Genomic DNA, 10,962 nt, shown 5'->3' on the forward strand with positions numbered 1-10,962 from the left:
ATGCATATATGGGCCTTCTGTTCTCCGTCCGCCTGGCTGCCTTACCTGGCACCAGAATGGGAAGCAGGAGAGCCCACATGTGCACTGAACCAGGCACCAGACTTGTACATTTGATCATTTCGCTGAAACAGTTCAGGGATTTGATTAAATCCTTGATTTCATCATTTCCCGGGATTTCATCAAATCCCTGATTTTATCATTTCTCTACAACATATACACACAGTATACACTGCAGCCATTGTTAAAATGCGGCCATAGAGAATAATGAGCATGTCTATTTTCTGCGGCTGAAGTTCAGCGAACAGCGACCATGGAAGACAGTTGTGCTAAAAGATAATGTTCCTGCAGCCAATATGGCTATGTCGTCTGCAGGAACATGTAATACAGCAGACAAAGTTTTCCGCTGAACAGAGCAGTAGCCGTGGTAAACTGTGAACCTTTGAATTCTGCAACCTTTAAATATTATTTCTTTTAGGATGCACCAATTGATGAAAAAGACGCTCCAGGTCACTTTTTATCCTGGCTTGTGACAAGGTAATAACTATGCAGAGCATGCATACAGTCATGTAGGTTCTTCAGTGTAAAACAACCATATGATATAAAATACTTCAACTGCTCCTGGGCAATTAGTGACATTTACGACATGTCTAAGTGACATTTGATAATGTTGACAGTAGACCCTTCACGGTGCAGTACAAAGAAATGTCTACAGTGTAAGGACATTAACACAAAAATAAACATGCAAAGAATAGTACCACGTTCTATTCAGACTTTATTATAAAGCTATATTTACATATAGTATTTCCGTCTTATTATAGTGAGTCTTTTTTCAACCAAAACCAGAAGCTGTGCAAATCTGTCTATTATAATTTTGCCCTGTCAGTTCAACTCCTGATTTTGGTTGAAATAAAGACTGACAGAAAAACTGTGTGTGAACATAGCCTAAAGCCATGTTTCCACACAGTATTTTTGCTCAGTATTTTGCAACCAAAACCAGGAGTGGATTGAAAACACACAATGTTAAAATTGAGTGGATGGCCGCCATTTAACCCCTTAGCGACCCATGACGTATCTTATACGTCATGGTGCCGCAGGGGGTGTTCAGAGAAGGGTCCCACCGGGACCCCGCTCTGAACGGCGCCACTCCCAGCTGATATGTTTAGCCGGGGAGCGCCTCTATTAGCCGGAGCGGGTCCCGTTGCCGCGCCGGCTAATTAAGCATCTAAATGCAGCTGTCAAACCTGACAGCTGCACTTAGATGCTTAGATCCACATGTCCTTGGTGTCTAGTGGGACTGATCTCTCTCCCCCCCCCCATCTGTTCTTCTGCCCGTGCCGGGCCTCAGCGTCGCACTGACGCTGATCCCAGCTCGGCAATAGATTGCTATGGCCTGCAGCAGGCCAAAGCAATCTATCACCGATCTGATGGATCTTTGCTGTGTATATACACAGCATTGATCTCTATGAGAGATCAGTGCTGTGTATATACAAGTCCCCCAGGGGGACTTCTAGTTAAAGTAAAAATAAAAGTAAAAATGTTTTTTTATTAATAAAAAATCCCCTCCCCTAGTAAAAGTCCAAATCACCCCCCTTTTCCCATTTTATAAATAAACAAATAAATAAACATGATTGTTATCGCTGCGCGCGTAATCGCCCGAACTATTAAATTATCACATTCCTGATCTTGTACGGTAAACGGCGTCAGCGCAAAAAAATTCTAAAGGGCAAAATTGCGCATTTTTGGTCGCATCAAATCCAGAAAAAATTTTATAAAAAGCGTTCAAAAAGTCGCATATGCGCAATCAAGGTAGCGATAGAAAGTACATGTCATGGCGCAAAAAATGACACCTCAATCAGCCCCATAGACCAAAGGATAAAAGCGCTATAAGCCTGGGAAGAGAGCGATTTTAAGGAACATATATTTGTTAATGGTTTGCATTTTTTACAAGCCATATAATATATATATATATGTTAGTGGTAATACATAAGCACAGATATATTATTTCCGTGCAAAGTGTCAAAGAGGCTCAGTCTCTTAAATCAAAGCAAGAAGTAAATGTAAAAGGAATACCAAATATAAAGGGAGAATTGAATACTTAAATAATATTCCTGCTGAACCAGTTTTTGGCTTGGGCTCCAAAAATTTTAATAAAAAAATACTGCTACAAATAGCTGTGTGTGAAATCCCTATATTAATGTCTGTAAATGCTGCATGTTTCAGAAGCTTTTACACCTTGAAAAACACTTATTTTTCAGTTTTTTTATGTCATGTGAATCTAGCCTTAGGGGCTGTTTGCATCATGATTCCACAAAAAAAATTTAAGTATGAAGCAGCATCTTGAAGAAAACTAGGAAAGTAAATCACGGTAGTGGTAGACAGACTAAGTCAAATAACAGACTTGAGTTTATTTAGATATGGAAATAACAAACTGATTAGTCGTAGCAGTGACAAACAGTATATCACGGCACCACAAAAGTATGTTGAAAAAAGGAGGAAAGGAAGAGAATCCCTCTATCTAGGCCCGGATTGGTAATCTGGCAAAGCGGGCAAATGCCCGCTGGGCTGCCAGGATTACCAGTCCGGGGGCCGCCGGTCCTGGCCCCCATGTGCACCGGCCCTCAGCAGTGGCTGCAAGAATAGCGCAGCCGGCCGCTGCGCTATTCATTCAGCCTCTGCAGAGGGCCGGTGACCTGGCCCTTTAACTGTGAGCGTTCAAGATGAACGCTCACAGTCTGCAGCGGCCGCGCTCTGACTGACAGAGCCGGGGAGCCATTGGCCCCCGGCCCTGCCAGTCACTCCTGTGGCCGGCCGGTCTTCGTAGCCGGAAGGTGTCAGGGCCGGCCCGGGGTCGCAGACGTGCCGCGCGCAGGCACGTCTGCAGGCACCTCTGCCAGGCCCCCAGGGGCTGACGTCACTTCCGTGACGCGCCGCTGAGGACCTGGCAGGAGAGAGAAGAGAGACGCTGCAGCAGGAGGCAGGTGCAGTGACCGAAGATCCGGGAGGAAGAAGCTGCCAGGAGCGAGTTGACAGGTGAGAATGTGTGTTTTTTTTTTCACCCCTTCACATGTGGCCATGGGGGGGGGGGGATTTATGTGGATGCACAGCAGGAGGCTATTCTACGTTGGGGGGATGCAGGGGGAGGCTATTCTATATTGGGGGGATGCAGGGGGGCTATTCTATATTGGGGGGATGCAGGGGGGGCTATTCTACATTGGGGGGATGCAGGGGGGCGGCTATTCTACATTGGGGGGATGCAGGGGGGCTATTCTACATTGGGGGGATGCAGGGGGATGCTATTCTATATTGGGGTAAAGCAGGGGGGCTATTCTATATTGGGGGGATGCAGGGGGGCTATTCTATATTGGGGGATGCAGGGGGGCTATTCTACATTGGGGGGATGCAGGGGGGGCTATTCTACATTGGGGGGATGCAGGGGGGCTATTCTACATTGGGGGGATGCAGGGGGGGCTATTCTACATTGGGGGGATGCAGGGGGGCTATTCTACATTGGGGGGGGATGCAGGGGGGGCTATTCTACATTGGGGGATGCAGGGGGGCTATTCTACATTGGGGGATGCAGGGGGAGGCTATTTTATATTAGGGGGATGCACAGCAGGGGAGGCTATTCTATATTGGGGGGATGCACAGCAGGGGAGGCTATTTTAGATTGGGGGGATGCACAGCAGGGGAGGCTATTCTATATTGGGGGGATGCACAGCAGGGGGCTATTCTATATTAGGGGGATGTAGGGGGAGGCTATTCTATATTGGGGGATGCAGGGGGGGCTATTCTATATTGGGGGATGCAGGGGGGCTATTCTATATTGGGGGGATGCAGGGGGGCTATTCTATATTGGGGGATGCAGGGGGGCTATTCTATATTGGGGGATGCAGGGGGGCTATTCTATATTAGGGGGATGCAGGGGGCTTTTCTATATTGGGGGATGCAGGGGAGGCTATTCTATATTGGGGGATGCACAGCAGGGGGCTATTCTATATCGGGGGATGCAGGGGGGCTATTCTATATTGGGGGATGCAGGGGAGGCTATTCTATATTGGGGGGATGCAAGGGGGGCTATTTTATATTGGGAGGATGCACAGCAGGGGGGCTATTCTATATGGGGGGAATGCACGGGGGGCTATTCTATATTGGGGGGACGCAGGGGGGGCTTTTCTATATAGGAGGGGGATGCAGGGGGGCTATTCTATATTGGGGGATGCAGGTGGCTATTCTATATTGGGGGATGCAGGTGGCTATTCTATATTGGGGGATGCAGAGGAGGCTATTCTATATTGGGGGATGCACAGCAGGGGGCTATTCTATATGGTGGGATGCAGGGGGGCTATTCTATATTGGGGGATGCAGGGGAGGCTATTCTATATTGGGGGGATGCAAGGGGGGCTATTCTATATGGGGGGCCATTCTATATGGGGGGATGCACAGCAGGGGGGCTATTCTATATGGGGGGATGCACGTGGGGGCTATTCTATATGGGGGGATATTCTATAGGGGGGGTGCACGGGGGGCTATTCTATATGGGGGGGATGTACAGCAGGGGGGGCTATTCTGTATGGGGGATGTATAGATGAGGATGTTGCTGGAGCAAGAAGCCTAAAATGTCTGTCTGACAGATCGCGTGGAGAGGAGTCATGGCCCGAGAAGCCTTCATGATGGCCGGAGATAGATGGAGAAGAAAAGGAAAAGTGGACGTCTCGTCATGCAGAGAAGACGCCTACTGTGAGTGACAGGATGTAACTGCACTATAATCACTTATAAGGTCTGCAGAACCTTTATACAGCTGGGATCTACCTCTGTATCGGGGGTGTCACACTCCGGCCCTCCAGGTGTTGCAAAAATACAATTCCCATCATGGTTTATCTGTCCAGGCATGATGGGATTTGTAGTGATGTAACAGCTGGAAGGCTGGTGTTTGACACCTGTGTTTTATGGTCACTGCTTTGGAAGAATATTGGTCTTTATATGGTGGCTGTTATTTGGTGACAATATAGTGGTATTATCCAGTCACCGTATGCTGAGAGTAGTGGGCATGGTGTGATGGTATTACTCGTCCTGTGTATTCTGGTATTATTGGTAATATTAGTGTTGTATATAGTGGATTGTATTCAGTCACAGTGTAGCGGTATTAGTCATTATGTGGTGGTAATGGCAGTGCTCATGGTGTGGTGGTAATGGCAGTGCTCATGGTGTGGTGGTAATGGCCGTGCTTATGGTGTGGTGATATTATTTGTTACTTATATACTGGTAGTATAGGAAATATTGGTGGGATTGCTTAGTGACAGTATGGCAGTAACGTGTACAGTATGGGGATAATATTTGCTTACTGGTGTTATTAACAATTACAGTATTATCATGCACAGAAAATTCTAGATAGATAGATGGATAGATAGGAGATAGATAGATGTCGAGATATTCCGCAGCACACCAGCATTCGTGAAAAAGGTGATTTATTACAAAAAATACAGGAGATGCATCGCCTGTATTTTTTGTACTTTTTGTAATAAATCACCTTTTTCACGAATGCTGGTGTGCTGCGGAATATCTCGACATACTTCTGGGGATCCCCGAGCCAAGGGATTGACTCCGTGCAGCACCCGCTTCATGCACCTTTGGATGTGCGGCTTTCTCCTGCTTATAGATAGATAGATAGGTGATAGATGATAGATAGATAGATAGATAGATATCCAGTAGGAAATATCTATCTAGCAGCTTATTATGTAGCTTTGATTACACATGAGATCACAACCAGCAGACACATTTTATTAATTAAAACCTTACTGTTTATACCGCCATTATATGATGTGCAGACATAGTCAGGATAAAAGGGATTTAAAAAATATAGTAACTTTTGTCCAAAAACAGCACCACCCCTGTCCTCAGACTGTGTGTGGTATTACAACTTGGCTCCATTCACTTCAATGGAACTGAGCTGCAATACCTCACACAAACTGAAGAAGAGTGTGACACTGTTTCTGGAAGAAGGTGGCCATGTTTTTCTCCTTTACAGGGAATCTGTTAGGTCCGTACCAGGTCTAGGGCTGTAGATCTCAGCAGACAGGTGTGAGGGAGATATCACTGACAGGACCTTTAGTCCAGTGTAAACTTTTGTAATTGTCTTTTTCATTACCAACTAAAGTTTCACAACAGCAGCCGAAGCAGCAGCAGCACCCTATACGTCCATCAGTCAGAGCAGGAAGGGGCGGGGCAGAAGGTGCTGCTGTGGCTCCACCTCTGTGACACTTCAGCTGGTAATGGAAAGAATGATTATAGAGGTTCAAAATGGACTAAAGGTCCAGTCCCTGATCTGTACGCTGGGATCTACAGCTGTGTACCTGGTATAGACCCCACAGGTTCCCTTTAAGGGCACGTTCATACCTAATCCAATGCAGATTTGATGCTTGCGATTTAATCAGTTTAAATATATACATAAATATGCCGCATCAAATCCACAGCAGATTATGTTATAGCATTATTTTTAGTTGCTGATGGTGGGGTTCACATGTTTAAGGGAGTAGTGGGGACACAGCTAAATGAAGCAGAATTTGCTACAGGGAATTACGCTATCCATGATATGGTATGTGGGCTGCTGGGGTTTGATTGCCAGGGCTGATTTTAAGTCCCAGTCCGGCCCTGCCTCTATCAGACTGGTTAGGTCTGATACGTAGGGGAGGGGGGAGGGGGGAGGGGGGGGGAGGAGGAAAAAGTTAAGGATGTCAGGTCGGTAGTAATAAATACTGATGTATGTTCGCTTTGTCCACTATGGTTCCAGTATCGATGTACTGGCTTTGTCCACTGGGGTTTCCGACGCGTTTCCCCTCCTTGTCTCAACCAGTTGTGGTGGGAACATGGAGGTTCATCAGGGAGGATGTGGACTTCTTAGGGTAATCTGAATGAGAGAGAGGAGTATAAGTCCCACCCCTCGGTTCCACTATGATGTTATGGTCTATGTGATAGGTGTTTATCTGAGTTACCTCATAAATGGATATGTCAGGTTGTCCAGACGATAAATGGGTTTTTGGGACAACTCCGTGCTGGTCCTTGTTGGTGAAGGACAGAGTTTCTAGAAACAAAGACATTGAGTCTACAGTGTGCTTAATAAATGCAAGGGTACCCATCTGGAGACAAACTAGATAGGAGAGTACCTAGTGTCCTGTGGACTGAGGGATCAAACTGATACTGCGGCCTCTGGTCACCCTCCTAGTGTCCTGTGGACTGGGGGGTCGGGATGATACTGCGGCCTCTGATCACGCTCCTGATACCCATCAGTTGTTTGATGCGGTTCCCCACCTAAATATGGATATAACCCCGGATAAGTCTCTTAGGGGCTATATAGGTAATAGATAGCAGCAGATATGTGTTACCTTTGACCTTCGGGCGTTGTTACATTGAGATGCTGTCAACAAATCCCATGTGTATATGAGTCTGAAGGAGTATGGGTTCGCTGTTTTCCACAGGGGAACTGATCTGAGGGATATAATGTAGGTAATAGTACATTATTTAGATACTATTATACTATCCCAACACGTTATCCCAGTCCTAAATGGCATAGTGGTATCACATAGACTATAATCCAAACATGTAAAAATGCGGATGAGTGGTAACTTACTCTGATGTAGTGTGTACGTTGAGTACCGGTCTCCAAGGACGCCGATCTGCGTCTGCTGCAAGTCAGCCAATGCTGCTTTTTATATGTTGAAGTGACGTGATGACGTCACCTTAAGCGTGTCCCCGTGCGCATGCGCGTGGCGCAATGATACGCGCCGCTATGCTGATCAAGTGAGATAGGTGTATGGGCATGTTGCTCGGACTGCTGGCGCATGCTCAGATGCAGGGTGTTACTGCGCGTGTGCGTAGAACGCTAGCACACGCTGCGAGTGGCTGAGTCAAGCAGGAGTATAGGCATTCTGTTTACTGTCATCTGCGCACGCTCAGCCTGGCAGTTCTGGGACCAGTTTCAACTACAGTCAGAGACAATGTGTATGTTCTAGGAATAAAGGAGGTACCTGATAGTAAGTAGTGTTGTAGAGCTAGTGGTATACAGATATGATGGATAGTGTAGTCGGGATAAAAAATATTTTGGATAAGTAGATATATTATTGTGGCTGGTTGTTAGGTTGGCATAGTTTAATTGTGCGGGAAAAGAGTTAAATTACAGGTAAGGTTAAGTGGGATGCATTGAGGAAGTAACAGTTCTTATAAGAACCTGGGCACTCTGTAGTCCATTATTCAAAAGAGGAGTAAGGGGAGTAAGGGGGGGGGAGGGGGTGGTTTGGGCTATACCAGTGGTCGGAATAGCCATTTTAATTGGTAGTGGGGACCTAGGCAGACTTATATAAATGGCGTGAAGAGCATCTGATCATTAAGACCATTTGGTTCGAGTGTTCTAAGTCGATATATCCACTCGGTCTCTTTCCGTAGGAGATTGTCGATGTCCCCCCTACGTGCATTGGGTTTGATTACATCTATGGCTTGAAACGAGATATCAAAGGGGTTAGCTGGGTGTACTGTCCTCATGTGTAGGGATAGGGGTTTGGGGCGGGAGTGTTCTATGTCTCCCATGTGTTCTAATACTCTGCGTCTAAGTTCCCTAGTTGTCTTGCCTACGTAGGATTTAGGGCATGAGCAAGTGGCCAAATATATCACATAGGAGGTTTTACAGTTTGCAAAGTGGTAGATGTTGTAGACCTTGTTGTCCAAGCCTACTTGAAATGTTTTGGAGACTTTTATATACTGGCACGCTTTGCATGATCCACATTTGTACGTACCGGTGACCCGTTTATCCAGCCATGTACCGGGCTTGGGTGGGGGGGTATAGTGGCTATTGGTAAGGTAATCGCTCAGATTTCTTCCTCTCCTGTACGTAATCGGTGGGCGGTCTGGTATAAGTCTGGCTAATTGCTCATCAGTGCATCTGGGGGGCTGCGTTATCGAACGTGCCGATGATTCTTGTAGTCGTGGTGTCTTCCTTGGTTTCTCTCATTTTGGGGTTCAATAGGTCTCTTCTTGTGCGATTTTCTCGCGTAGGCTTCCTTCAGGATTTTATTCGGATAGCCCCTTTCTCTGAACCTTGATCGAAGTTGGTCTGCTTCCCTTTTGAAGGCTTCGTCCGTTGTGCAATTTCGTCGGATACGAAGGTATTGCCCACGGGGGATTCCTTTCTTAAGGTTAAAGGGATGGTGACTGTCCCATTTAAGAAGGCTATTGCCCGCCGTTGGCTTCCGGTAAGCTTCAGTTAGGATCTTGTTTCCTTTGATATTGATTTCAGTATCCAGGAAGCATAGTTCAGTGGGGTGGATTTCTGATGTAAAGCGTAGACCTATCTGGTTATGATTTAAGTCATCCACGAATTCCTTGAAGATGGAGGGGGGGCCACACCAGACGATAATAACATCGTCGATGTAGCGCCCCCAGTAGGAGATATATTCTTGGTATTTGGCATACCTTTCCCCAAACACCTGGAGGTCCTCCCACCAGCCCAGGAACAGGTTAGCGTATGAGGGAGCCACAGGGCTCCCCATCGCTGTGCCCCTGAGCTGGTGGTAGATCTTACTGTTGAAAAGAAAATAATTATGGGTGAGGATAAATTGTAGGGTTTTTATGATGAAGGTGTTGTGGTCTCTTAGTTGTACATCGCGAGTTCGGAGGAAGTAGTCCACGGCTTGTAAACCCTGGATGTGGGGAATTGAGCTGTACAATGCCTCCACGTCAATGCTGCAGAGGTAAGCTCCTGGTTCAACTGTGATATTGTCCAATTTCAGTAGTAGGTCCATAGTGTCCCATATATATGATGGTAGATTGGTCACTAGGGGTCTCAAGATTTCATCTAAGTAGATACCAATATTCTGCGTAAGGCTGTCTATTCCTGCCACTATTGGTCTACATTTTAGGGGACTCAGGCCTTTGTGTACCTTTGGCAGGCCATAGAATGTCGCCACCCGAGGTGCTTGTGGGAGAAGAAAGGTATACTCTTTCTTATCAATGATTCGAGATGCCAAGGCCTCATCAAGTATGGCTTTCAGGTTCTTCAGGAACCTGTCAGCGGGGTCGCTGTCTAGGACTTTGTAGCCCTGTCGGTCTGTTGAGATTAGGAGGCAACTGTTACGGTAGAGTTGATGATCCATAATAACTAGATTGCCCCCCTTTGTCAGCGGCCTTAATCACGATGTCCTTGTCTTCCGAGAGTTGTTTAAGGGCTGTCCACTCTTCCTTGCTAAGGTTGTTGTGTTGAGCCCAGGGTTCAACTTCTAGTAGTTCCAATTCCTTGGTAACCACTTTGGTAAAGACATCAATACTGTCTCCATCTCCTACTGGTGGCATACGTCTTGACTTTGGTTTACATGTTGAGAAGGGGCCCTGGCCTCTATGTCTCACATTCTCCTCTAGGAGGTCCGGTAAGGTTTCTACTCCTGGTAGATCTTCCATGGAGATGCCCAGTTCAGTGCATTTACGTGCATCGTGTAGTTGAAAGAATTTTTTCCATTTCAACTTTCTAGAAAAAAGGTGAATGTCCTTCACCCATTCAAATAATTTGAAGTGATTTGTAGGTACGAATGATAATCCTTTACTGAGTAATCTTGCTTCGTCCGTGGTGAGAGTGTGATGAGATAGATTATTTGTGTAGCGGGGGGTTCCCTATATTAATGTCTGTAAATGCTGCATGTTTCAGAAGCATTTACACCTTGAAAAACACTTATTTTTCAGTTTTTTTATGTCATGTGAATCAAGCCTTAGGGGCTGTTTGCATCATGATTCCACAAAAAAAATTTAAGTATGAAGCAGCATCTTGTCAATATAGAATGCTGATCCATACTGCCACATACTTAATGCTTCCATAAAACTTTATGAACTGAATGCTGTCAACTACATTTGGTCCACTTCCCTTATGTATATATTTACTTTACAGAAACTGAAACTGTAGCAGGCCACAAAGTTAAATAAAAAAAA

The 10,962-nt window shown here is 46.0% G+C and overlaps 1 protein-coding gene across 1 annotated transcript in view; it reads left to right on the forward strand.

The window, feature by feature from the left end:
* Window positions 1–10,962, forward strand: part of LOC138801082 (glucose-1-phosphate thymidylyltransferase-like) — a 61,392-nt gene that overhangs the window by 46,799 nt on the left and 3,631 nt on the right. Inside the window, exon 8 of the mRNA XM_069983538.1 lies at window positions 476–534. Within this exon, the coding sequence (XP_069839639.1) occupies window positions 476–534 (59 nt within the window). The remainder of the gene's footprint in view (window positions 1–475; window positions 535–10,962) is intronic.

Source organism: Dendropsophus ebraccatus, chromosome 9 (assembly GCF_027789765.1).
Source record: "Dendropsophus ebraccatus isolate aDenEbr1 chromosome 9, aDenEbr1.pat, whole genome shotgun sequence".
NCBI lineage: Eukaryota > Metazoa > Chordata > Amphibia > Anura > Hylidae > Dendropsophus > Dendropsophus ebraccatus.